The sequence below is a fragment of the Pollachius pollachius genome, assembly GCF_949987615.1.
Source record: "Pollachius pollachius genome assembly, chromosome: 1".
Taxonomy (NCBI): Eukaryota; Metazoa; Chordata; class Actinopteri; order Gadiformes; family Gadidae; genus Pollachius; species Pollachius pollachius.
Genome location: NC_136934.1, coordinates 4,528,971 through 4,556,501, shown reverse-complemented (window position 1 = coordinate 4,556,501; position 27,531 = coordinate 4,528,971). Strand labels below are relative to the sequence as shown.

Sequence of the window (27,531 nt, the reverse complement as noted above, 5' to 3'; positions counted from 1 at the left end):
AAGAGCTTGATTGACAGACACTCTGTCGGAGACCACTAGGGACCGACACAACTGCTGGTCTATGGGACTGGCCCAAGGAGGAGGAGCCAAGGGGAGGAGTTTGACAAAACCAACCTGCAAACAACTGGTCTACAGGAGAAGGACGCTCTGTACAAGCGGCTTGAAAGCAAAAAGCCAGGAAACAGTGGCTTCTATCCACTAAGCTGGCTAGCTAGTGTAGGCCGAGCAGGCTCAACCCACCAGGGGTACACGGCCTGAGACAGCCTGCGGTAAGGCCCGGGCTCTTCAAACATCTGCGGCCTTTCGGATTGCCTGATGGGGCCCGGCATGTCCACACACACGTGCACACACACGCACACACGCACACACAAACCTGCTTAAGAAGAGCGCTGCAATTTCTTCACGCTATAACATTTGGATGCATTTGTTGGTCAGAGAACTGCAAAATATCAGAGTCTAACGAGAATGATACAACATGACGACACAGGCTTTACAGACACAAGTCAAACCAGGACCGAACGGGGGGACGATTCTGAGGATGGACTGGGTCACCTGACCCAAAGGCAAAATGCACTCACTCTACTGGGGGGGGGGGGGGGGGGGGGGGATGATTCAGATGAACTACCGTTCATCTGAATCACAACGAGCAGACAACTTAAGCTCTCCCTCTAGCTGTGGGACCAGATCTACAGTAGACAGCACTGGGTCTATGGAAGCAGGACAAGGGGCAGTTACCTGACCCCTAGGGGGCAGTGGGTTGGGGGGGGCAGTTACCAGACCCCTAGGGGCAGTGGGTGGGGGGGCAGTTACCAGACCCCTAGGGGGCAGTGGGTTGGGGGGGGCAGTTACCAGACCCCTAGGGGCAGTGGGTGAGGGGCAGTAACCAGTCCCCTAGGGGGCAGTGGGTGTGAGGGGGCTATAGAGGCTACAGGAGTCACTGCATTGACCGCCGGCGCTACACGTGTAACGGCTCCTCTGATTGGACGACACCGGGCTCTAGACTTCTACTCTTCGTTACCGGTGCGACGCAGGCCCGACCCAACGGGCCCCCAGGGTCCGGGAGAGCCGGCGGTACGGGGCCTCCAGGGTGCACGGGTCGGCGCACGTTTTCCTCCTGTCAGACAGCCTGAGCACACGCACGCGCACACGCACACGCACACGCACACGCACACACACACACACACACACACACACAAGCAGCTGGCCGCAGCGCAAACAGGCCCAAAACGGAAGCGCATGCTTAACACGCGCACGTAAGTGCACACACACACACACACACACACACACACACACACACACACACACACACACACACACACACACACACACACACACACACACACACACACACACACACACACGACCACTAGTTGGTGTCAGGGTCATTTGAATCACATCAACCTGCCGTCCTACAAGACAGCGGGTGTAGTGAGGCTGGACTAAGTACTAGACTACGAGCACGAGAGGACCACTAGGTCCACCACTACGTGCCCCAGGGACACTACAGTACAATAAAGGCCTACACTCGGCTAAGCTCGAACCCTACGGTGTACCGAGCGGCCACACCCACCGCGGGACCAACGTCCGGGACATCCTGCGGTAAGGACTCGCACCGGGTTCAGCGGCACACGCTTCGATCCAATGAGACAGCCTGATGAGCGGGGCATGACATGTGCAAAGCATAAAACGCACACCCACCCACACACACACACACACACTTATTCAGTACATGTGTTACACCTGCTAAAGAGGTCATCCCCGCCTCCCTTCCTCTCCAGTGCATCCCCATCCCGATGTCCAGTCAGTCAGGCCCCCCCCCCCCCCGTTTAATAGAAAGGGCAGAACAGCTGGATACATATCTGTATATTATTTTAGATTGGAGCTTTTTATTTTGGACCATTTTGTGTATTTTTTTAGGGCGAAATTTCAAACTTCTCAGTTACAAAGTTTTTTTTGGGAGAGACATGCTGAATAAATACAACATGCTTCCAAACTCAAAGATAATCGTTTGAATAATCGGGATTTCAACACCGACCAAAATAATGGTGATTATGATTTTTCCCCACAATCGAGCAGAAAAGGTACGAATCCCGTTGTTCTAAAGACAACCAGCGACACCCTGGACCCACTTTGCCTCGCTAACCTCCGGGTGTCCCTCACTCATCAGGGGGGGGAATGGCGGGCCCTACCTGCGAGGCGTGAGCCGGGAGTCCAGGCTGCCCGTCTTCATGGTGATGGTGTCGGTGAACAGCACGTCCTTGGCGGGCGACGCCAGCGCCTCGCTGTGCGACATCGACGGGTGGATGCGCTGCTGCTGCAGCCGCTTCAGCGTGGCGTAGCCCAGCGCGTCGCGCGGGCTGGTGTACATGAAGCTGCAGTCCGCCAGGCTCTTGACGTTGGCCACCGACGGCGACTTGAAGGAGTGCGCCCGGCGCGGGAGGGTGTGCGACGAGCCCGGCGGCGCCAGCGCCACGGCGCCCGCCTTGGGCTCGTCGTGGCCGTCCGACTCGGGGGACTGAGGCGACAGCAGGGTCAGCAGCGTCTTGTCCGTCTTGGCCGACACCACCGTGTTGAGGCTCACGCAGTCCGCCGAGTCGGGCTGCTCGGGGTCCGTCTGCTCGGCCCCCCCCACCGTCTCCCGGGACGGGCTGGAGCTCATGGAGCTGATGCCGCTGGTGGTCGTGTCCGTGTTAAAGCTCTGGCTGCGGCTCTTGAACTGAGTCCCGCCGCCGACGCCGCCGCCGCCGCCGCCGCCGCCGCCTCCTACAGTGGAACCGCCCCCGCCGCTGTCGCCGCCTGCCAGCCGCTCCCGGCTGCTCTGCTCCCGGTCCCGGCCGCCGCCGCCGCCACCGCCGGCAGGGGGGGGGTCCCCGGCCGCGTGCCCCGCCCCGAGGACACCCAGCACCAGGCCCCCGGACGACCCCCCTCCCCGGGTCAGCCTGCCCTCGGACAGCTGCTCCTCCGAGTCGCCCCGCGTCCCCACGAAGGAGGTCTCCAGGCTGACGGTGGGGCTCTTGGGCATGGCCCGGCCGTTGAACATGGGCGTGAAGACGTCGCTCTGGCTGGAGCTGAACCCCGAGGGCTCCGTCACCGTGCGGTTCCGCCGCATGCCCATCTTGAGCTCCGTGGGCGTGCGGGAACCCGACGGCATCTTGGGGTCGCTGGTGGAGCGCAGCTTCTTGCTGGGCAGCGACAGGGAGTTGATGAGGCGGTTGCGCACGAAGCGCGTGGAGGCCAGGATGGTGAAGGGGCTGCGCTCCTTGGCCGGCTTGCAGCGCAGGTAGCTGGGCTCGTCCAGGTGGTCCAGCACCTCGCACTTGTCGTCGTCCATGATGTACATGCCTGCGGGCGAGAGGCCAACACAGACCTTAAGAAATGGCCTCAAAGCGGATGCTTTTTAAATGTTTTTAATGAAATGATTTTGATTTTTTTTTTTTTTTAAATAGTCAAAACTACTTATTAGTAACAAATAACTGAAACTAACTTGCCCTATGACAATTTTTACTGGCTCTCGCTGAGAGATTCAGTCATTATCAGCGTTTGAGCATAAAAAAAGGACTTTTGGTACTTAACATGTTTAATCATTAATTTGAACGAAGACAAACAGGACACACTGAACAATCTCCGCTGCAGACAGCCATTTACGTACAACACTGGAGGCTTTAAATAGTATAATGCAAAATATACATTTGTGTCTCTTTTTGTAGCATCGGCCCGATCCCGTGCTAGTGGGTTGAAAGTTGAACGCTCCTGACGGGACATTCAACTGGTCATGGACCCTCAGCCAACCATTACTGTCGAACCCGTCCATACTTCTGCGTGAGCCAACCAAACATGCTTGACCAACAATTAGATGTAATAGAACACGAAACGCAAATCGCAAAGGCTGCGATTCAAAAAATGGAATAAATTGATTGAATGACTTGTTACCGTTACTGACTGGAACCAGTACGATTCACATCTATTTTTCTTTTAAAATTCAATAGTTAAATAAAGACGTTATAATATCAATTCATCTCAACACATCGGCCTGGCCTAAAGGAAACAGCAGTTCATAAGTTGACTGCTTCCAATATTGTGTCGGTCATACTAAAGAATTTAGTATTGTGAATAATACAGATCATAAGCTACTTAATAAATGAAAAAAAAACGCATATTAAATAGCAATATCGGTCAAAAATAATCGCAATTCGATTACTCGATTGCCGAATCGCCAAAAAACCAATCCATCCACGCGACTCACTGGGCTGCGACTCGCTCTCGCTGTTGTGGCGCGAGCTGGTGGACTCGGAGTTCAGGCTGAGCGTGCTGGGCACCGAGGACAGCTCCGAGGTCAGCATGGCGTCCACCTCCTCGGGCGTCACGGGCCACTGGGTTCGGCGGCTGTGGCGCACCGCGTCCCAGCCACGCTGCTTCAGCACCTCGCAGCCCTGCCGGGTCTTGGAGATCACCCCCAGCACGTACACGCACGTCCTGCACACACGCGCACGCGCACGCGCACACGCACACGCACACGCACACGCACACACACACACACACACACACACACACACACACACACACACACACACTCAGATGACTGCAATGGTGGTTGGAAAGCTAAACCTGGGACAAACCTATCACACATGTCCTATGATCCGTTTCTGTAACCCTTTTTAGCTTGTCATAATCACGATCATCATAAATGTATAAATCCAAAAAACGAAACCTAAAAAGCAGAGAAGACAAACTGAATGCGGGTTAAACCATGTTATGCTGGTCTCGGAAACTGCGTGGGGGGATGGAAAAGATGGTGTAGGTTGGAGATGTTGACTTCACTGCAAGTGTGATCCAGCGACAACAACAGAAACTCTTCTTCTTCTGCCTCCCACATGGCGGAGGCCGCCACAACGACACACGTCATTGCCACGGGCGTTAAGCACAGGCTCTTACCCCCGTATGGACAGCACCTCGCAGTGCTGCGCCATGGCCAGGATGTCAGGAATGACGTTCTCCTCCTGCAGGAGATTCAAGCCCCAGTTGGAGGAGCCGATGTTGGCCTGCAGGGACAGAGAGGGGGCTCCGTTAGATCTCTCTCCACCGCGGGCGGTGGCACACAGGGTGAGCGTGAGGGGGGAGGTGAACGCAAACGGGTACCGACCAGAGCCCAGAGAGCCGCCTTCAGATGTTTGATGCCCTCCCAGGTGTCCAGCATCGGGGAGCGGACCGTGTAGCTGAGGTCTGGAACCACACTCTGAGGAGGAGGAGGAGGAGGAGGAGAACATCAGGAGGTAGTTAGCTTTACGTTGTCATCAACCCGCATCAGTTATATTCTGCGGCAAAATACTCAGACTCATAAGCTAAATCCTGCATGACATTAGTGTAAATGCTGTTGGGGGGGGGGGTACCTGAACCTCCAGCAGGTGGCAGCCCGTCTTGTCGTGGACCAGCTGACCGTACAAGTGCACAGGGAGATAGACGTTTGGTCGTTGTAACCTAGAGTCATGAAAAAGGGAGGACGGGTTAAGCAAAAGGTCTCAAACAAAAGAACTCAGGGGACGATTAGAGCAGTATGTCCCCTGGCAGCATGCGGTCTAAAGAACAAGGTGCCGGCTGGAGGGTGGGGGGTGAGCTCCTATACCCTCTCTCCCTCACCTTTGGTTGCTGCGCCTGACGTAGTTGTCTCCGTCGACCGGCTTGCGGTACGTGGTCAGCGCCTCGTTGAGCTGCTCCTCGATGAGGTCCACGTACTTCAGGTTGTACTCCTGCCACAACACAGGAAGCCCGTGTTCAGAGTCCCACCACCGTCTCAGACGTGGTCGTCACAGGAAGCTAAAGTCATATCTTGAGCAGCGTCGGTAAACAGGGGTCTTACCTTCTGCCATCGGTCCAGCTGTTTGCTCACATAGCCCCTCTCGTTGAGGTAGGAGAAGCCCTTAGGTATGGACAGGAACCTAAACACAGAGCGTGTCCGTTAACGTTGTGAAACAAGCACTTTCCAAAGCACTTCCAAGTCACTTCCAAGACTTTGCGGACCAGCGACTGAACGGATGTTGTTGTCAAGACTTTGTGGTGTGGTGCTGAGCGGACCGACCTGAGTAGTAACAGCAGGCCCTTGTCCCCCAGGTGGGACAGAGCCGGTTTGAGCTGGATCAGAGCGTGGAGGTTGGCCTGTGAACCAGCAAGACACGCCAGGTTAGAAAGAACACGCATACACACACACACACACACACACCAGCATGAACAGCAAAGTGGAACCATGCTCGATCTACCAGCTGACATACAAAGCTTTTCTTTTTTTTATGCAAACACTGAGCAGTGCTGAGTATGTCCGTCTCCTCCCCCCCCAAACACACACACACACACCCACACCTCCCTCGCTAGCATCATAAAACCTGATTGTGTGTGTGTGAGTGAGTGTGTGTTACCTTGTCCTCGCAAGCCTCGTCGAGGATGTCCAGCGCCTCCATGGACACGGCCTTGCTGTGGTCGTGGAGCTGGGTGACCAGCAGCTCCATGCCCCAGCTGCTGAAGAACTCCACGCCCGCACGCAGAAGCACACGCAGGTGCTTGGTGGCGTACAGGCGGCCGACCTGAGCGGACAAGGCAGGGGGACGGGGTGTGAGTCCGGCCAATAGAGTGGTACAGAGCGGACAACAGGTTTATGGATCTGGGATTGTGTGGGAGAGAGTGTGTGAGTGTGTGAGTGGGAGTGTGTGTGAGTGTGTGAGTGGGAGTGTGTGTGAGTGAGTGTGTGAGAGTGAGTGTGAGTGAGTGTGTGGGAGAGAGTGAGTGTGTGGGAGAGAGTGAGTGTGAGTGAGTGAGTGAGTGAGTGAGTGAGTGAGTGCGTGCGTCCGTGCGTGCGGAGTGAGTGAGTGAGTGACTGAGTGAGTGAGTGAGTGAGTCATTCTCAGCTCAAGAGAATAGATCGAGCCTTGAGTGCATCCGCTTCCAATCCACTCCCATGCTACTGAAGGAGCACTTCCACACGGCAGGCGAAGCTGAAGTGTTTGCAGAGCATGTCTGTTTCCGATCATCGAGACACATTTTGTCCCGTTTTTGACTCTGGTGTCAAGACAAGGGAGCTTAAAATGTTACTTTGTTTATACGCTTGGGCTTTGGTGAGTGAGTGAGTGAGTGCATGAGGGCGTGAGTGTGTGAGTGCGTGAGTGAGTGCGTGAGTGAGTGAGTGAGTGAGTGAGTGAGTGAGTGAGTGCGTGAGTGAGTGAGTGAGTGAGTGAGTGAGTGAGTGAGTGAGTGAGTGAGTGAGTGAGTGAGTGAGTGAGTGAGTGCGTGAGTGAGTGAGTGAGTGAGTGAGTGAGTGAGTGCGTGAGTGAGTGAGTGAGTGAGTGAGTGAGTGAGTGAGTGAGGGCGTGAGTGAGTGAGTGAGTGAGTGAGTGAGTGAGTGAGTGAGTGAGTGAGTGAGTGAGTGAGTGAGTGAGTGCGTGAGTGAGTGAGTGAGTGAGTGAGTGCGTGAGTGAGTGAGTGAGTGAGTGAGTGAGTGAGTGAGTGAGTGAGGGCGTGAGTGAGTGAGTGAGTGAGTGAGTGAGTGAGTGAGTGAGTGAGTGAGTGCGTGAGTGAGTGAGTGAGTGAGTGAGTGCGTGAGTGCCAGAGGGGGTGGGTGCGTGGCCTACATCGGTGGCTGCGGTGAGGATCTTGGAGAGGATGACTCTGGCCAGGCCGTCCCGGCTGTAGTCCAGAGTGGAGACGGTCAGCTTGAGGACAGCGTCCTGGTTCTTTAACGAACACAGATTCAGCAGGCTGCAAGGAAGGGAAACGGAAGAAGGAATAAACTTCACTTAACAATAAAGTCATTTATTTCTAAAAAGAAAATTAAAGAGGTCTATTTCAATTTTTTGGTGTGGGCCCGCCGCCTCGACCTACCACTGAAACAGGCCGCACTTCTCCAGCAGCTTGACGCCGTGCGGGTTGGCCGAGAGCGTCCCCAGGAAGAGGAAGTAGTGTTGGCTGAGGGTGGTGATGAGGCCGTTGCTCTGTAGGCTCCTCTCGGGCTTCTGCCCCGAGGACAGCGACAGCCAGGACACCATGTCCTTCACCAGCTCTTCCAGGTAGCCCTGGCCCTCCTGCTCACGGCGACGGGGGAGAGAGGGTCTCGGTTAGGGGACCGGGGGTCACTTTACTATAGTGCACCTTTATTTGAACCACAATAACTACCTCATAACATTGTGAATATTATTTTCTGTATAATCTAGTCTGTCTATATATGTTGTGTGCATTTGTTGTTGTCTTATTGCACTATTATTATGTTATATGTTTGTTGTCGTCTTTTTGTACTATTAGGTTATTATGTTATAGGTTTGGTAAATATATTGATAGCACATATGGAGGATGGGGAAACGCAATTTCGGTCCTCTATGTAACTTGTTGCACGGTCCGACCAAACGACTTTGACTTTGAGGGTACCATGATCATCCAAGGAACCTTAATGTCCACCATGAAAAGGTAGGGTGGGTGTGTGTCGGTGTCCGCGGTGGAACGGCGCTCTCTCACCTCGCCGGACTCCATGAGGAACTCGACGAACTGGCAGCCCACCACGGTGAGGTGCCTGGCCCGGGAGTGGTCCAGCTCCAGCCCTGCGTACAGCTTACTGCTGGGCTTGTAGAAGTACAGCAGCCGCCGCACGAACCTGGAGGCACCGCCACAGAGAAGAGAGCAGGGTCAACGCGGCCGTGTAGCACGGCAGCTCATCTTTTTACATAGGTAATAGAGCGGACATTTTAATTATCCTTTACAGGAAACGACTGTGACACTGCAGCTTCAAGACAGACAATCACCGCACCTTTCCTCCGATAGCTTCCATACTCAAAAAGTTAAAATGCAATACATAAATACTAAAATAAAGTGCAACGTTAGTTTTGTGTTATAGCAGTTTAAGGTGGAAAAACAGGCAGGAGGTTGGTTTAGGGCTAGATGGGGGGGTTGCTGATGGAAGGGGACATCTTACTTGTGCATCTGCTCGTCTTTGTTGTTCCTGAGGTTAACGTTTGGCCACTGAGGGAAGAGACACACGTTATCATGGGAGGAGTGAACAGGTCCGCACACGGTCGAGCTTCAGCAACGTGAGAGCATGACAACCGGGCGTCTGGTCGTACCGCAACGTGGGTAGGGCTGAACCATTTGGGGAAATAATCCAATGATGCGATCATTTTGGCCCATATCGCGATTGGGATTTAATATGCAATTTTTTTAATTCATGAAGTTCCTTTTGTTCTGTATTATTCACTACAAAGGCAATAAATCATTCTTTAGTATGACCAACACAACATTGGAAGCAGTCAACATATAAACTGCCCTTTCTTTTAGGCCAGGCCGAGGTGTTGAGATGAATTTATATTATAACATCTTTATAATATAAATTATTATAAATCTTCTTGTAAAAGAAAAATAATAATATATATATTCTTTTATAGTCGCAGCCTTTGCGATTTCAACATCGCGTTCTATTACATCGCGATTGCGATTGGAATTTGATTAATCGTTCAGCCCTAAACATGGGTGCAGAGACCTGCAGAGCCTTTATGTGTACATGTCCCTCAAATCAAAGAGCACTACTGCAATGTGACATCCACCTGGATGAGGCAGATCACTGACCGGGGAATTGACGAGTGGGGCTGCAAGCGCAGCTCTAGCGGTTCCAGGCTACAGATAATTTAGCTTCAATTTTTATTTTAATAAATGTGGAAATCTTCTAAATGCTCTACTTTTTACAAAGTTTGTTAATCTCCAGTTGAATACAAAAGAATGGTCTGTTCACCAGTTATTATTGAAAATAAAAGGGTTTTTTTTGTCTAAAAAAGTAAAGTTTTTTATTTGACGATTCATCCACCGATGTTTTGCAAATCGGTTGGTTGGTTGGTTGATAAATCCCCCTATAGTGGACATTTAGTGTAAGGACCCCTTGTAGCGTAGGCTGCACAATTGAATACGGTTTGCAACAGGGTTGCATTGTGTGTGCCAAAGGATTCGGACCAATCACACGGAAGCACAGTGAGGCCTTCAGCTACAGACGAGTTCAGGTTATGAGACATCCAGTAAGGCCCACCTTGAGGATGGTGGCGATGAGCAGCCAGTTCCACTCCAGGTTGTGCTTGTGGTTTAGGATTTGGCTGTCTCTTAGGTTCGTCATCAGAGCCTCCTCCGTGTCCTACACACAATAAAGAAAAACACAAATAAACAAAAAGAGATGCCTTCATGTTGCACAAATAGTGATGCATCAAAAGGAACATTTGTGTTATATTAAGTGTTGGAAGAGAAATCTCATAAACACTGCAGTAATATATAATTAAGGATTGTACAATGGCTATAATTAATAAAATACCAAATTACTTATTACATAAGTGATTACATAATTTCTGTTTTTAGATCAAATATCATCCATTATGTTTTGGGCTGTTTTTCAGCTAAACGTTTAATGAAATGTCCATAAGTAGGCCATCGTCTGCCACGTACCTTGATGGCGTAGATGTCTCGGTGTGCCCGCGTGTGCGTGTCCCTGCGGCTGTGCGCCGACACAGACTTGCGGATGATGTGGTCCAGGTACAGGCTGCAGGGCTTCAGTCCCTGCTTCTTCTTCTCATGGAAGCGCTTCAGATGGTTGACCGCCCCGCTCGCTCGACTGGAACAACACCGCACCAGCAGATATGAGTGGCAGGGCTTGAGATATTCTCTCAGATAACCATCACAGAGTCTGACACGGTTAAGTGCAGGAGGGCAGGAAGCATTTGCGATGGGAAACAGAACTCGTTTGTGCTTCCGTGCCATGTCAGAACTCACTGTCTTTTCTCCTGGGCGATGTCGAAGGAGGCTGCCATGTTGATGAGGGTGGGGAGACAATGCAGGTGGTGGCTGTGGGAATGAGGCAGGATAGTGTTGGCCTGCACAAGACAAGGGTGGAGAAGAGAAAAAGATTTTTTTTTCAATCAGCCACTGATATTACCTTGCAGCTGAGAGGAGCAATAACACACACCAACATCATTATTGGGTGATATAAGCCTAAACATGTGATATGTCTTCGGCCGATCAATAAGAAAATAGCATTTTCCAGGAGCCAATCAAGTGACTCTTCCACTATCATCCATAATATATTAAAAGGTTATTCATTGTTCTGTCTTTTAAATGAATGTCGAAAAAAAAAAAGACAATTCTAGCCTATATTTCACTGTATAATATAAATTAAATTGGTGATTAGTATTGCCCTGAAAATCGGATTGTTGCATCCCGTAACACCAACATTACATTACCATGTGCAGTAGTTCTCCCAGGAGAATGGTGGCTCTGACAGCAAGCTGGTCCTCACTGCTGGTCACCACTTCAACCAGACCCTAGGACGGCCAGGGGAACAGCAACATGAGCATGACAGCATTGCAAAGATAAACCAGATAAGAAGTGCATCCGTAAAGATATAATGGATAAAACCAAGACACTGGCCATCCCCGTTTGGCTACGAGAACCGGCCCATACTGCAGGCCGACAGAGAGCATCAACCCACCTCCAACAGGCCCCCAGTGATGAAAGCCGACAGCACCAATGCAAGATAGTTGTCCATCAGGTCAGGCCTGAGCATAAACAAACAAAGAATTAGCAATTAACTTGACCAACACACAGCAGCTTCAAGCATAGCAGTGGCTATGGTTGCTATTCTCAGCACTAGCATAGCCTTGGCGGAGAGAGGGGCTCACCTGGAACGAGCCCGGTGGGGGAGTAGGACCTTGGCCTCGGCGGCCACGAAGCCATCGGAGAGTCTCCAGCTGTCCTGGCCCCTGCTGGGGTCTTGGGGGGGGGGGGGGGGGGGGGGGTGAGGAGGAGATCAGTAAGACCAATGACCCCCACACAGAGACCGACGCAACACGCTACGCAGAGCGAGGCTAGGATCAATAGGAAACTAGGTAGATGGTGTATCAAGAGGTACAATCTGAAAGTGATGGGCGTTTTGACTTACCAACACTATGAAGAGCTTCTGTGAAGTCTTGGGTTGCGATAGGCAGAGGAAGCCGGAATATCTCGTACAAGACCTCCAGCAAGCCTTTCTGTAGGGGGAAATAACATTCAGGAGCCGGTCAGCTTAACCATTTACACACTGTTTTGCCCATACAGGCCAACCCAAACTGAAAGGGTTACAAGGAGAACTAAGCAGCAAAATGACAAACGATTAACTAATTGTGCACCCTTTCCCTTCCTTTAAACCGTGCATACTCCTACACACTGCTTAAAGTGCATTTCATCATTTCAATTCGGATGATTGGAGGGAAATATTAGACTCTCCTCCCACACACGGCTGTGATTGCAATCGTTCCGCAACTTCGTACTGTAAATCTGTCACCCTACAACGTCTGACCTATAATTTACTCCCGTATGTTGCGCTCTCTAATCACATTGTGATTGGTGGCTGACACCAACGTTCCCTAGACATGCATTATGATTATTCCCCCCTTTTCCTTATTCTACATTCGCTCTTCTCATTATGCCCAAACGCCGAGACTGAAGAAAATACAAATAACACACCACATAAAACATAACCTTCTATACCAGTTAGTTATAATTGAGTAAGCCTTTGCAAGAAGTCTCATAGCACCTCAAAGAAATCTCTCTTCCTCTACTGACAATATAACCACGAGATCTTAACACCACCCCTATGCCTTATGGCCCACTTCCCCTCGGTCCCAGTATAGACTAACTCAATCCTTTAAGATGGTGTCACCCCAACCTCACCCCGGCCTGGTTTCACAATGAACCGTTCATCAACTCAAGAGTCTCAGTATTTGAGTTGACAAGTTACTAGGCTCCTAGCCTATACTGCTGAGAATGAGAATCCCATACACCCATTGCCTCATCGAAGACGCTTGGTAGTTCGCTGCCTGTATCTTCTCTTGATCATGTTCTATTACATCAAATGCTTTGGTGTCAAGAAGTGTCCTAAAATTACTTTTTTCATCAATGATGCAACCCCTTTTTGATTCAAAGACATCATAGCTGTAGCAAATGTACTCAGATGTTGCTTTCCGGAGGTTCATCTCACTGAATTCATGGGCCTCCATTTCAAGTGGGGGAAAAACTGCTTGGTTCATTTGAAATGTGAAATTCCATCACTACATCAAAGAGAAAATGAAAATGACTTCTAGTTAATATAACTGACTCACAGAGGTTTGTGGCTGCAACACACCTCTCGTTTGATGTTTTATGATCAAACAATAACACCAACTGCCACCACCGCATTCATTAAAAGAGCCGAGAAAGAGTTAGCCATTACTCACCCTAACTTCCATGTTAGGTATGCTGAGTAAGCCAATCAAAGACTGGATTCCAGAATTCCCGGCCTTGCATAAGTTGATAATCCCTTGAATCACAAACACAGACAGAAAGACAGAAAAGCAGCAAGAGTCAAACCACACATGAAATCCCATAACATGTGTTTAAAGTGTAAATGTGTGAATCATAAGACACATACCGGACCAGGAACGGAACGCTGCTACTATGGCCATCCGACTGGACAGGAAGCGGGAATCCCGATCCTCCCTGAGGAGAGACCGACACACACATCAACCGGTGAAAACAAAACGTTCATTGAAACAAGAACCAACACCACAGTAGGTACAACAACATCATCTTACAAATATAATCGTTTATCTGTGTCAGAAGAAAGCTCGCGATTATTTGATAAAAACCTGGAACTGACTTCATTGCATATCTGTAAACACAGAACGTAAAGCAATCCTGACAAAAACACTATAATCATGGCTGTTGAACTACAATGTAATTTCATAAACATTCAAATTGAAGGGCTATTTTCAGGGAGGATTTAACGCAAGGAACTATCAACGCTATTCACCGGTCGGTACACTGACCCTAAGGTCACACTACATGCGTCCGTTGACGGATTGGGGCTTTTTGACGTATCCATGTGTTTTCCCAGGTTGTATTACAAAGGCGATTTCATTAGACAGTGTAATTACTTATATTTGCATAACGCGATCTGATTGGCCGACGGATCTGTCGCTGCCTAAAAAGTTGAACATTTCTCAACTTTTTGACGCGGGCAACAGAGCCGACAGAACAGATGGACCCACAGTTTCGAGAGTGCCCCATGCAAAGTCAATGAGATCCGTCGACTGGGGATCGACCGATATGGATTTTTTAGGACCAATACGATACAGATTAATTTTCATCAGCCTTAGCCGATGACCGATACAGATTTTCTTGAACCGATATTTGGAGCCGATACTGCTTTTGCGCCCTCAATTTACATCATAAAAATTACACAATGATGATAACAAATGTTACAAGTCTCAATTTAAAAAAGGAATAGTTATCTATATGTCTGTATATCATGCAGAAAAAAATAAATAAATAAAAAACATGGGAAAAAAAAAATCGGCCGATGCCGATACACGTAAAAAACTAAAATATCGGCTGATAATGCCGGCCTTTATATTGGTCGATCACTACCGTCGACGGACGCATGTAGTGTGACTGTAAGGGGACAATCCCAAATCGACCACCTCACGCCGAGCCCTCAACATGCACTCTCTCGAACACACAACACTCACTTGAGCTGCCCTTCTGACGTGTCTGCGTTGTGCCTGTAGTGGAAATCCGTGAATGGGGCCAGGATTTGCTGCAAAGCAAAAGACATGTTTGCAAATATTGACTCAATTAAATAAAGTAACACCCGGGGTTAACACAGAGGGCTGTAAGCAACCCTTTAGACATCTCTATTAATATAGACATGCTGCTATTGGTATTAAATGACATCAATGTAGCTATAGTGGCTTGGTGTTTATGGGATGTCTCATGTATCTTTTTCCATACACTGATACAGTCGGTTTAGAGCAGGGGTGTCAAACACACGGCCCGCAAGATGATTTGATCAGGCCCGCGACTTGTGGAGCATACATTTCTGAGTATGTCAAAAAAAAAGCAAGTCTCTATCCCATTCCTGTGATGAGTTATCCAGCCGCTAGGGGGCAGCCAAAATAAAAAAAGGAAGGAATTCCACACTTGTCCTTGTTTCACCACAATTAAGAAGTTATCAAGGGTGGCATCCCCATAAACAAAATGTCTTTGTGGACACAGAGTTTTCCAAGAAAATTGGACTGAGAATTATTTATTCACAGAGGTGAATACAAAAGCAGTGTGCTTGGTATGTAATCAGCAAGTTTCAGTGCTCAAAGAATATAATATTCAGCGCCACTATGAGACTCTTCATAAAGAAAAATATCACCATTTGAAAGAACAACTAAGAAAAAAAGAGATAGACAAATTGTTAGCTGGTCTGAAGAAACAGCAGTCTACTTTTACTTTCAGCTGCAAGGTCAGTGATGCAGCATTGAAAGCCAGCTACCTTATTGCTCACGAGATAGTGCAAGCATCCAAGCCATTTTCTGATGGTGAGTTCATGAAAAAATGCATGCTGAAGGCTGCAGAATTCGTGTTCCCTGAAAAGCGATCTGCCTTTGCTAACATTAGTCTGTCGAGGAACACTGTCGCAGATAGGGTAACAGAACTCTGGAGACTTGGGCAGCCAAATGAATGACAAAATCAAGTAATTTATTGCTTTTTCGGTTGCAATTGATGAGAGCACTGATGTTACAGATATTGCTCAACTGGCCATATTTATTCGGGGTGTTGAATAGACTTTGACATCACTGAGGAGTTCCTTGAGTTGGTGCCTATGAAGGACACTACAACAGCGAATGACATATTCAGCTCTCTCGTTGGAGCGCTGGACAAGGTCGGGGTGGACTGGTCCCCTGCCGTCAGCCTGGCTACAGATGGCACACCATCAATGGTCGGGAGAAAGGCAGGCGTTGCGACAAAATTCCGAGAGAAAGTACAGACCGCATATGGGGGACAAGAGTTTTGGGCATTTTACTGTAGTTTGCATCAAGAAGCGTTGTGTTGCAAAACACTAAAAATGGATCATGTTATGAGTGTGGTTGTAAAAACTGTACATTTCTTCAGAGCGCGAGGTCTGAATAACCGTCAGTTTGACACTTTTCTCAGAGATAATGACATTCAGGCTGGCCTACCATACCAAACTGAAGTACGGTGATTAAGCAGAGGGGCCGTGCTCAAGCGTTTCTTTTGGACAGTTCATTTGGACAGTTCATGGAGAAAAAGGGTAGCCCAGTGAAGGATATTGATCAATACAAAGACAAGATAACAGGATTGCTGCAGGAGTTCGAGAGGAGGTTTCAGGTCTTCAGTGAAGTAGAGAAGGAATTTTTTTTTTTCGCTCGCCATTTATAGTCAAGCCTTCTGACATCCAACTCGAGATAATTGACTTGCAGTGTGATACCAATATGAAGGAGAAATTTGCCTCGGTGGTCTTGGACACATCTTATCAATATCTCTTGCCAGGGTACCCCAAATTAACATCCTGGCTGCAAAGGTTTTATCCATGTTTGGGACTACCTATCTTTTTGAACAGGTGTTCTCTGCAATGAACCTAATTAAAACAAAGCACCGCTCAAGGTTAACAAACACACTTGAATGACATTGTGAAATGTGCTGCTACTCAGGATTTGACAACTGATATTGATGCACTCGTAAAAGGCAAAAAGATGCCAAGTTTCAGGAGCCAGCAGCAGCAAATAGACTGCAGTGAGAAAAAAAAAGTTAATCAGCAAGTAGGCCTGGGCCTAATTCTTGTGCTGCTCTTTCAGAGATGATTGCACTCTGATGAATACAGATCTTTGAAAATAAGTTTACTCTAAGGTTTCATGTTAAAAGACAATGAATATTGTGCGGTATATCATTCTCAGCTTCAGTAGCCTACAAAACAGTTTGATCTGATGTAGCCTAATCTCTTTGCTCATGCACTGCTATAACTTTTATGTTTGTTTATTTTATTTATATGTGCACATTTACATTTTCAAGGCAGTATGATAGCTTTATTCATAGCTCCCACTTGAGTTTGTTTAGTGTGGTGAGTTGGTTCAGGTGTTCAGATATAAAAATGTATTCACTCAACTCTATAAAAATAAACCAGTTGTTAATGAATGTGAAATGCATTTTATTTCAATTTCATTGGCCTATCTGTGAATAAATGGCTTGTGCTAATATAGATCCTTGTGATCCGTGATTATGTAGGCTACAAATATAGGCTGAATGATAAAGCATAGTACTGAAAAACAAAGCTAAAGATTTGGAGTTGACATTATTTTATTTTGCCATTATTTTACTGGTCCGGTCAGATCAGATCAGATGGGCTGTATGTGGCCCCTGAACCAAAATGAGTTTGACACCCCTGGTTGAGAGGAAAGGAAAGTGTGAAGGCGATAGAGTGCGAGTGTGTGTATGTTTGTATGTATGTGTGTATGCGTATGTCTGTATGTGTGGAAACTTATCACTGTAATATCCAAACAGAAAAACAAACTCTTGTGCGGGCATTAGCATACATTTTACGCTAGCATGAACGTGCAGGCGCGTACCTCTAGTTCCACATCCGCGCGCACATACTGCCGCGTCTGGGGGTGGTTGAGAAGGTGGAGGATGGTGGTGATCAGCGCCTCGTTGATGCGGCTCAGCCGACAGTCGATGACGCTCTTGAGGATGGTGCTCAGGCCCCCTCGCTTGGCCACCACCTCAGGGTTCTTCAGGGCTGCGGATTCCCGTCGATGCGTTTCATAGATTAAGACTCGGACAGGTTCCCTCGATCGCAAAAATAGTACAATACAGGCGACCGCAACTAGCCTGGGTATACCCATGCTGCCTTGCACGCGATTTCGAGTCTAGCGTTGCTAGACCACAACGCTACTTCCCCAAACGTGCATTTAGCATGAGAGGGCTTGAGGCGTTTTTCTTGTATTCAGTTCCATTACGCTTACATTTACATTTAGGGCATTTAGCAGACGCTTTTATCCAAAGCGACTTACAATAAGTGCATTTGTTACAATAAGTACATTTGTCATAAGAAGTGAAACAATATATCGCTGTCGGTAAAGTGAAGATGTTCATAGAACCAAGTGCAAGTATTACAATCGCTAGGCTAACCCATTCCCCGTGTAAAGCAATGATAGCAGCTACTGTAGATGCTACACAATTAAGTACCTTCCAAGTTCCATCAAAGTCAAACAGAACCTTGAATGTTTCTAATTATTTTCTTTGGTTATTAGCCTGCTTATGACCTGTGCATACAAGGCCTTCCACCACTGGAACTACCCACAGCTTCCCCGTTGTGCTTGTAACACATCCGTCTCTCAAATACAGATGTGCGTCTCTACTCACCCAGCTCGCAGACGATGGCGATGGCGGCGCGGACCATGCGGTCCCGCTCCTGTAGTCCGTCCGTTCCCACGGCGATCAGGGAGTTGGCGACCGAGGTGGGGAAGAGCATGGCGTTGACTGTGATGATCTGAGAAGAGAGGGTTCAGGAGCACCACGGTGAAAACCTGGGGTCTTTCACTTGAATTAAACCAGGATTACGGGCCGAATTCATTGTAGTCAGAGTACACTATAATACAGTTGTAGAAGGTACGATTGAACGCCTCTTTAATTGTCTATCCTTTACCTTGATTTCCTGATTTATTTAGAATTGGCCGAAAAGTGCTAAAACTGAAGATTTACATCTAGGGCGTTTAGCAGTAGCTTTTACCCAAAGAGACTTACAATGAGTATATTTGTCAGAAGAAAGGGGACTTGATTTCACTGAAAGGATGTTTAGGTAAAGTGAATCCAATATGTTTTAGTACACCTTAAAGACTTTTAAGCATGTTACATGATTAAAGTGACAATATCCTGAATCATAGTTATTTTTCCCAGGATAATCGTGACATGACATCTACTCCAGAGTTGAGTGTGCTTATGCTCTGTCCCCTACACCAGCAGGCTGGCCCGCATGGAGGCGGGAACAGCCAGATAGGCTGTCGGAGATTAAAGATTAAGGTGGATTTAATCTCACCTTTCGGACGAGCCTCAGAGCCTGGGTCCTCTCTCCCTCGTTGCTCTGCTGGATGTCGATGCACCTGATTGGACACAAATCATCACCACTTTACCTTCCCCGACAAACCACGCACACCATAGTTATAATAACATCCACCAACCCATCAGCCTTCATCAGGGAAACCAGACAGTTTCCGCTGTCAACTGGCAGCACAATAAAGCTGAATAATTTCTGATGATGTTTATAAGGATTTACTGCTTTTAGATGATCATTGTTACCTGAATTATGATTTGTATCTTGTGTATTGTTATGTTTTGTCTCTTTCTGTGTGGACCCCAGGAAGACTAACTCGTCCCACTTTTGTGACAGCTAATGGGGATCCTTTTAAACAATAAACAAACAACAATAGAGTGGTCACGGTGAACCCAAGGAGGGTCGTATCCTTGGGCGCTCTGAGAGGGGGGTTCCTCACCTGGCTATCAAGTAGTCCACCTGCAGCCTGAGAACCTTCTGCAGCACGCTGGTGTCTCTGATCAGGTAGCGCAGAGCCCGCAGCCCAGCTGCCCGCACCTCCTTTGCCTCGTTCAGGAGAGCCAGCCGCAGGCTGGAGGACCAACAGCACAGAGCAGGACGGTCAAACGGTCATCCCAGACCCGAGGAAGGAGGCTGTATGGTCTGCTTCAGCAGCTTGACCATTGACCAATGGTCTTCTTTCAAATTGTTTAAGTTTGTGGCATTTGAAGAACATGTTCAGTCAATACACAACAATTATGGTCTGTTATTTATTATTAACGATTACAACCGTTGAGGTTTCTCAATTGTTGTTAGGGTAGGTGAGGAATTAAACGAATGGGCAAAATGCATAGGCTACAATAGCAGTTTGAGGAAGTTCTGACTTGACAATACACTACTTACCAAATGATAATTTCTTCATACGTAAACCCAAATTTCTCCTCATGGTGGCCGATGCTGCATAGCAGCTGCAATAATAAAAGAGAACGGATTGGGATTTGTCCAACATGACCTCCCGCTCAATGCTGGCCCTGAGGGTGTTGCGGTTCAATGAAACCTAATCCGGATCATATTCCCACTAAACATGTGTTATGACTATACATCGGAACAATGATTGGACCTGTCTGGTCATGTGAAACTTGAGGAAAGACCATAATCATTATAACAATAGCTTTCTCAACTTGACCTTTCATCTTTTTATAGAGTTGGATGGGTGGGCTGAGAGAGACACACAGAAAGACGGCATCTCCCTTGTGACAGAGCAGAAAGAGAGGGGGCCTGACAGCACCGGCAGCAGAGCCGTGCTGGATGGGGGGCTGTTCCAAATGAGTAGTGTGGGGGGGGGGGGGGGGGGAAAGCACTCTCTGTGACACTTTCCATGGGATTAGGTCACCTTCGGTGTCCTGGAATCCTAATATGGAATCAGTAGCCTGGCGTTCGAACACTTACACATAAGGCAGGCATGCAAGCACGCTCACAGATCGTAGAGTGTGAATAGTTGTAAACAAGACTGTCAGGTGTATTTACAACAGAAGCAACGCTTAACAAGTAAGACAGCCTGATGCCCTGCTGCTGTCATGAAATGCAGTCACTGTGTGTTGGTTTGCAGCATTCGGACATTGTTGTTTGTATCTGGCAGCGAGTAGCTGAATTGGAACTCATAATTTATACTGTTTGGGAATCGTATTGTTGTTTGCAGGTAACCAACAATAGAATACGTCTGGTGAAAATTTTCTAATAAGATCTATAAGCATATGTAATAGTAGATACAACATGATGTACACCACTAATGTTCTTCCAATGTGCACAGCGCAATTATCCTGGACAGGACCAGCTGAATGACGTTATAAAAACCACAACGCAATAGAAATTCAAAAGAGTAAAGCGTACACCATCATTGATATCACGGAAGCTCCACAACACTGGTAAGCCTTCAAGCCCCGGTCCCTACCATGATGGGACTACATGTAATGCAGACTTAGCACATTAAACCTCTTCAAGCAAATAGCGCTGCTCCCGACACACACACACACACACGCACGCACGCACACTCAAGAGCTCAAGCTCACTCAGTGTCAGCTTCACAATGACACACCGCCTTGTTGACAGCTGCAAGCCAGTGAATGCGGTAACAAGTAGGAGAAGAACATTCCCAACAGTCTGTCGCTTGATCTGTTCCTGTGTGACGCACCGCTGTATGCAACGCTTGCTATACTAGGATGTCCACCTCCAGATCCAAAATACACAATGAACAATTAAGTCAAGCGAATGAGTTCGAGCAGCAGCGTACCTTTATGAAGTTGTTCAGGTGGCCCAGTTTTCGCATGTTACTGACTCCATGAGGCTTGGCCACATTTTGTAGGATTTCACGGAAGTTGTCTGATGGTTCTGGGTGGGGGGGAGGGGAGAGAAATATTTATATCTACGCATACATCTGTATGTGACTTAGTGATTACATCATAATTTACAGATATTGTTGTGCAGAACCAGCGAAGAGCGGGGCTTGGGCCAACGAGCTACACCAGGTGTGGCTTTGGTTTTCATTCCTTTCAAACATTTTTAGGCTAATTATAGATGCATCAGATGTTTTGGATCAGAATATTCAATAATGATATCTAGAAGTACAACAAAAATGCAGGCATTCTAGAAAAATCACTCATGTGTTTAGAGGAGGTTTCGTCTTCTTCTTTGTTGGGATTCATACAGAGAGAGTTGGACAAACAAAGGGTTTATGTTGGAATAGCATATTTTTGGGGAATGAATGACTGGTTATGTAAACCTCCCTAAACAGTGTCTATATGCTGGTAATTCGTCTTCCAGAGGCTAGACACGAGCCAAGGAAGGATTGAGCTTGAGGTCATAGCATGCATCCGATGTGCATCCGAGAGCGCTTCGTTTTACCATAAAACAAATATTGTAACTATGCATTCCAATGTTATGTATACAGTATGTACACGTCCATACATCTACATCTCTGGGAATGTCATTCAATTTTGTGACTTGTACGTCCCGGAGGATGGATCGAGTAGTCGTAGCGTTACACGCTAGATGCGATTAGGCTACATGCATTTTTCGACTAAATCAATAACATTATATCTTCCTAGGAATAAATCATTCAGTTGGTCACATTCATGACATCTGACAGCTCCAATAACCCCCCACTGTTAAAGATGATCCAGGTCTGAGATGACAGGACTCTAGGCTGTGCAGCCAGTGATGCTATTGTGGTTCATCTTGACAGACTGTGTGTCAACAGTCTCATTAAGACCCAGGGATGTGTCCCATCCTTCCCACTACTATTGGCTAGCGGTCGCTACACTAAAACACCCATACAACCGGCTAATACACCGCTTTCCAACCTTCAACTCATCCCAGGATCGCTCAACAATAGACGATCTCACCGTGTCGCAAATCAAAACAACAGATCGTCGACATAGCTCAATAGCATTTGCAGCTAGCTGAAGCTAACTTAGCTTGTTAGGTTAGCTGGGCTAATGCCGTTAATGTGGTCTTAGCCTGCTATGGCACTGCTATAAAACACTGAGGCGAGTCTGACGGGATGGCAAATGACATGACATGGTAGGGCAGCACGTTGCTTCACTTCAGTAGGGGTTCGTTTAACAGACGGTGCTCATCCATTTTGAGCAGTAATCGGCTGTGATGAAGCCTCTGCTCACCTCTGGTCAGATCCAGCGGTACGTTCTCCTCCCCGCTGTCATTCCGACCTGTCAAAAGCACACGTAACCGACACTGTGAGCAGACACGCAGGGGTCATCGCGTACTTAAGAACCTCTATTTTATAGTGAGCATGGTAAAAATGGCAGTACGAGTTGTACACGCTTACCTCGTAGCCGAAGACTTCGGATAGGACGGCCGCGGAAGCTGGCCGCCATGTTTCCAGGTACACACACACAACACCGGAAACTTCGTGACTTCTCGCGACAAATGCGGGGCCCTGCAGTCCGAGGACCTTCCATATCGCAGATCTCGGATCAGTTCTGTCGTCTGGGATCCAGCCTTGATGCCGTTTCACATTAATGCCTTTTTCAAATAGAGAAACATTAGACAACTAATGATCCTAAAACGGTGTCTAACTCTCTCTCTCTCGCTAATAAATATAAATGTATTATACAAATAATTCAGTAATTGTTCTTGTCTTTTACATTAGGTATTATGGATATTTTTTGTTTTTATTAGTGAATATATAGTATATAACTTGAACCATACAAATAATTATCCCGTATGAACCCAACATTGCTCTTTTCCTGATCAACTGTTTTGATAATAGTTCAATTGAAAAAAATACTGGATTTGTTTGTTCTGTGTCTACACTAGAGAGCACCAGAGTACATTGAAGTATCTTTGGGTGAAAGGATGGCACACTGCAGTTTGGTGTGGAAAATATCATGCACGTGAACAAAGTGCATACTGTGTTCTGTATAATTCAATAGCATTAAGTTTTTACAGTACAGGGACACCACATTATGAAACCACCCTCTACAATCTAAGCAACTGCACAGGCCCTGTTTTCACAGTGGAAGAATGCGCAAACCAAGAAAAAAACCTTTATTCTAATAACACAGAAGAAAATACAAAAATCTGTACACTGAATTAGAAAAAAGCTTAATTTTTATTTATGAATGCACAATTACTTAACACAAGTTCATGACCTATTTTTTTAATTCTCTTGTCGGATACAAAACTAGGAACATTAACTTCCCATTCTCAGAAGGCATTGGGTTTTAATTCAGTGTTGCAGCTGATATAACGGCATCAATGTCCTGTATGGTTCTAGATGTTCTCTGGAGGGCCTCTGCGATATAGGTCTCATCCACGGGTTCACTGGCAGTCTGGGAGGTTCCAGATCCACAACGCGGGTCTGCAGAGCCTTCCCCCTGAACCCTTGGCACCTTGCTGTTCTCCAACAGAACTGAACGCGTGACATTAAGGAGAAACCTTTTGGCTACGCAGTCCTCGTCTGGTCGTAGATCACGACAGACATCCTGAAGCAGCAGACATGCCTTCAGATTCAAAGCATGCGACAGAAGAGGTGTCTGATAAGCTACGTGGGAGTGACAGACGAGACAGATTGTGGTTTATATTATCCTTCATTGGTCGAAGACTCAAGGATACAGTTGAAGCGTTTGATCTTCTCCAGTTCAGCGGACACGATGTCGGACCTGAGAGCCGAAGGGAACTTCAGTACATATTTCTTATGGATATTACATGGACATTCTCCATAAGCTTTCAATCAACTTTTACACTTTAGGCAGTGGAAGGATACCGCCAAACAGATTTTAGATATCAAAGTGTCAAAAGCTCAAGTAGTTCTTAAAACCAAAATATAATATAAATATATATAAAGTTTGAAACACAATAAAGCCTGTAGGTCGATAAAACACTGACTACCTGTTATGCTCCATTTGCGTGAGATCAAAGTGAGGGTCAAGTGACACTGAACTTGGCAGGTTATCCTCAAGCGTCTCCCGCTCAAAATGATTTCTCTCCTGTACAGAAAAACAATATACATTAAATTCTAAACAAACAAATATAAGCACAGTGTGTATTGACTTAAACCGAGATGGGTCAATGTCTCTAACCGGTTCCAAACAGCTCAGCATGACAGGCAGCAACAAGGAAACCCTGGCCTGGTTGTAACAAGTGAGGATTCTGGAGGATAGAAAATTAGATTAAGAAACAAAATGGAATCATGTGAAGTCCATAAATCGTTGAGTCATCATATCCCATTGAAGGCGGTGTCTAACCTGCTTGCACGACTCACAATGGACCTTATGGAGTACACTTGGCCAGGTACATCAGGGGGTAGACTGTTGACGAGGTAGGTGATCTCTTTGACCTGCAATACAATCATCAAATTAATGATGTACATTTTTGTCCGTCATCTATGATTAGTAACGAGGGAAACATAATACTCTGTGTAATAGTACACTCCTAAATAACGTGCAGTGTGGCAGGATGCCAGCATGATAAAGTGAAACTCACCTGCCCTGACTGGGAGTCGTCCTTATAGTGAGTGAAATAGCTGCTGAGGACGTTGTTAGATCGTATGACTGATCCATCCCCGGGGGAAACCTCGATGACTGATATAGAACCGCTAAGTAATCTGTAAGGTGTGACATGGAGGGGAAGCAATAGCATATTCACTCTCTTAATTTTGGCGTGTTTCACACTTAGATATTGTTTAAAATACACAATGTTGCATAGCAGCTTAGACTGTCTTTACTAGCTTAAATATTCTCTCCTCAAATACTGATGCAAACAAATGTAACAATGCAATACTTTTACAGAAGACAATAAGACGATAAGCAGATAATCAGACATATAGAACCGAATCATGATCCAAGGAAACACAATTATATACACTCACGCATAATAGTTGTACTTTCTACACCTACTGTGTTATCAGTGAATAAATTAAAAAATATAAGATACACCAAACATAGCACACATACAAACCTGTAGATCACTCCTTTACACCACATGACCTTGGTCAGCTCCCCAGGGATGTCTTGGTCTGGATATCCTTCACCCTGGGCCAGGGGGAACTTCACCTTCCACCTGACACACATGACGAGTACTTTCTAAATAACTGAAACTACACATATAACGGCAAGTGAATAGACTTACTGCTATTACTAATCAATATTTCATGATGACGTTACTTATGATGGCCTTACTATGCAACACTTTTGTCCCTGTTCATGGGGACATGTTGATATTATATGAGTTATGCTAATGTAAACTTATTTTATTGTATTCCATCAATGCAACCAGAGGTCAGCTCCTTCATAGAGATTTGTTGACCTACAGTCAGCTTTTTAAATATGTGCACATCTTGGGTATTATTGTGTCATTGTGTTATTTTGTGCCGTGATTTTTACTAATTGATATGATATGCCTAACTATAATTTACTACTGGAACATGTGCAAGTGCTATCTTATCCTAATTTAAGAAGAAGGCAAGGAGAGGGAGGCCCGAAACAACATGGAGACAGACCATCGCGAGGAAGCTAAAACAACTCAGACAGAGCTGGGGAACGGTGGAGAAGACGGCCGGAGACGGACGGAAACGGAGGGACTTTGTAGAGCGAGTGAGTCACCTCCATTAGTGTCAGTGTGCCATACCTGTGCTGGTGAGGCGAGGGACATCGAAGGGGCAGCGCCTCGGGGACGGGACACCGCCTGTCCCCTTCGTCAGACGCTTCCGTCAGGACGTTCTCCTCGCCCGCCCCGTGATGTCCGGGAGCCGCCCCGCGGCGTGCCGCCCAGTGGTGGCGAGCGACAGAGAGAGAGTACCGCCACATGGGGGCAACACAGGAGCAGGAGTGATGCTGGACCACCAGCGTGGTACACTGGTACATGTCCTCTGACTTGGATGGGACCAGGGCGATAGATTGGGACGAGAGGTTGGTAAGAGGTCATGGTAAGGACAGAGTGGGTTCACCACCATGATGACCGGGGTTACTGTTGTTAGTGCATGCTCTACCTTGGGCAGAGAAGGGCTGCTGCTGTTACCCTGAGGAGAGCACGACCGCGGTCGGCTCAACTTCATTGTCGTCATATCCTTTGGTTTGTCAACGTGATCGCTGACGTTTTGGAGACCAACCCTCTGGTCTGTGTGGAATGACGGTTCGCTCTTTGGCGTCGGTTCCCGTTGTTGAAACATCGGGCCGTTGGCGGGGTCCGTGTTGTGTGCGCTGCGCCCCGCCTCAGGCTGACTGATGGTGCATAGAAACTCAACCGAGAAGTCCTCTCCTGAAGCGGACAAGGTGAGGGTGGCCCTCCCCTCCAGGGACCTCACCTTGGTGTCCCCGCCAGGGCCATGCTCTGCCTCACAGGAGATTAGGGGCCACTCCGCCTCCGAGTTGACACTAACGAAAGGCTGCAGAAAATAGGAACTAAGTGTACATTTCCGAAAAACCAGTGTAAGCCTAATGATTTGCATGGTGGGGGATTACCAGAATGACTCACCTTTCTATCAACAGCTGGAATAAGTTCATTTGGAAGATATGGCCGTGAAGCGTATTTATTCCTGAACACCAATGCACCTTGTATTAGTTCCTACAAAATCAAGGCAATTAAGACATGGTATTTGAGCAAGTACTGTATTTTAGATGCATCTGTAGCATACTGACGATATTACCAACATCAACGGGTATATAAAATACATTATGATAGATATATAATCAGTACTTTGTAGGTGCTGATGGCGAATCGTGTCCTCTGTCGAACTTGTTCGGTCGCCTGCATAGGATGCACGGAGGGGTCGGGGGCTTTCACCATCATGAACTCAGAGCCGCAGGGGGACACGTTCAGCGTCGATCCGTCATGATATCTGGCATACACCGACTCGTCTTGATACATGACCATCAAACTGACACTTGTGTTGGTTGTCATCCTAGAAATGTCTAGTAAAAAGTTTGTTCGCTCTGATTATCGACTGTTGTTGTTGTCGTCGTCATTAGGACGCGACGAATGCTACTGGCGCTTATTTCTCAGGAAGTAGAAACGCTGAACGCTTAGCCATATCAAGGGTGATAAAGAGGCAATGTTCAGATTAACATGTATATGGTTATTAAATAAGGTTAGAAATTTTTTTTTTGGCTAAAGTTTAGGTA

The 27,531-nt window shown here is 47.2% G+C and overlaps 2 protein-coding genes across 2 annotated transcripts in view; both read right to left on the bottom strand.

The window, feature by feature from the left end:
- Window positions 1–22,814, bottom strand: part of LOC307077081 (rapamycin-insensitive companion of mTOR-like) — a 30,679-nt gene extending 7,865 nt beyond the window's left edge. Inside the window, exons 1-31 of the mRNA XM_079738360.1 lie at window positions 22,737–22,814; window positions 22,570–22,617; window positions 21,183–21,280; window positions 19,796–19,860; window positions 19,353–19,484; window positions 18,899–18,962; window positions 18,226–18,352; window positions 17,430–17,599; window positions 14,544–14,611; window positions 13,445–13,512; window positions 13,251–13,333; window positions 11,939–12,026; window positions 11,679–11,769; window positions 11,489–11,555; window positions 11,241–11,321; window positions 10,774–10,874; window positions 10,450–10,615; window positions 10,043–10,144; window positions 8,945–8,991; window positions 8,491–8,626; window positions 7,864–8,063; window positions 7,614–7,740; window positions 6,408–6,572; window positions 6,074–6,150; window positions 5,855–5,933; window positions 5,635–5,744; window positions 5,388–5,475; window positions 5,141–5,233; window positions 4,933–5,039; window positions 4,244–4,473; window positions 2,190–3,342 (exon numbers count right to left, since the gene is read on the bottom strand). Of these exons, the coding sequence (XP_079594486.1) occupies window positions 2,190–3,342; window positions 4,244–4,473; window positions 4,933–5,039; window positions 5,141–5,233; window positions 5,388–5,475; window positions 5,635–5,744; window positions 5,855–5,933; window positions 6,074–6,150; window positions 6,408–6,572; window positions 7,614–7,740; window positions 7,864–8,063; window positions 8,491–8,626; window positions 8,945–8,991; window positions 10,043–10,144; window positions 10,450–10,615; window positions 10,774–10,874; window positions 11,241–11,321; window positions 11,489–11,555; window positions 11,679–11,769; window positions 11,939–12,026; window positions 13,251–13,333; window positions 13,445–13,512; window positions 14,544–14,611; window positions 17,430–17,599; window positions 18,226–18,352; window positions 18,899–18,962; window positions 19,353–19,484; window positions 19,796–19,860; window positions 21,183–21,280; window positions 22,570–22,617; window positions 22,737–22,785 (4,280 nt within the window). The 5' untranslated portion in view covers window positions 22,786–22,814. The remainder of the gene's footprint in view (window positions 1–2,189; window positions 3,343–4,243; window positions 4,474–4,932; window positions 5,040–5,140; window positions 5,234–5,387; window positions 5,476–5,634; window positions 5,745–5,854; window positions 5,934–6,073; window positions 6,151–6,407; window positions 6,573–7,613; window positions 7,741–7,863; window positions 8,064–8,490; window positions 8,627–8,944; window positions 8,992–10,042; window positions 10,145–10,449; window positions 10,616–10,773; window positions 10,875–11,240; window positions 11,322–11,488; window positions 11,556–11,678; window positions 11,770–11,938; window positions 12,027–13,250; window positions 13,334–13,444; window positions 13,513–14,543; window positions 14,612–17,429; window positions 17,600–18,225; window positions 18,353–18,898; window positions 18,963–19,352; window positions 19,485–19,795; window positions 19,861–21,182; window positions 21,281–22,569; window positions 22,618–22,736) is intronic.
- A 773-nt stretch (window positions 22,815–23,587) lies between these two features.
- cUnh5orf34 (chromosome Un C5orf34 homolog) lies at window positions 23,588–27,310 on the bottom strand (the record flags this gene model as incomplete). Its single annotated transcript, XM_079738446.1, has 11 exons — window positions 23,588–23,822; window positions 24,026–24,072; window positions 24,302–24,399; window positions 24,493–24,562; window positions 24,658–24,749; window positions 24,896–25,016; window positions 25,370–25,471; window positions 26,039–26,283; window positions 26,400–26,795; window positions 26,885–26,974; window positions 27,107–27,310. 11 exons carry the CDS (start codon window positions 27,308–27,310, stop codon window positions 23,635–23,637), a joined length of 1,653 nt encoding a protein of 550 aa, XP_079594572.1. The 3' UTR covers window positions 23,588–23,634.
- Between the last annotated feature and the right edge of the window lie 221 nt (window positions 27,311–27,531).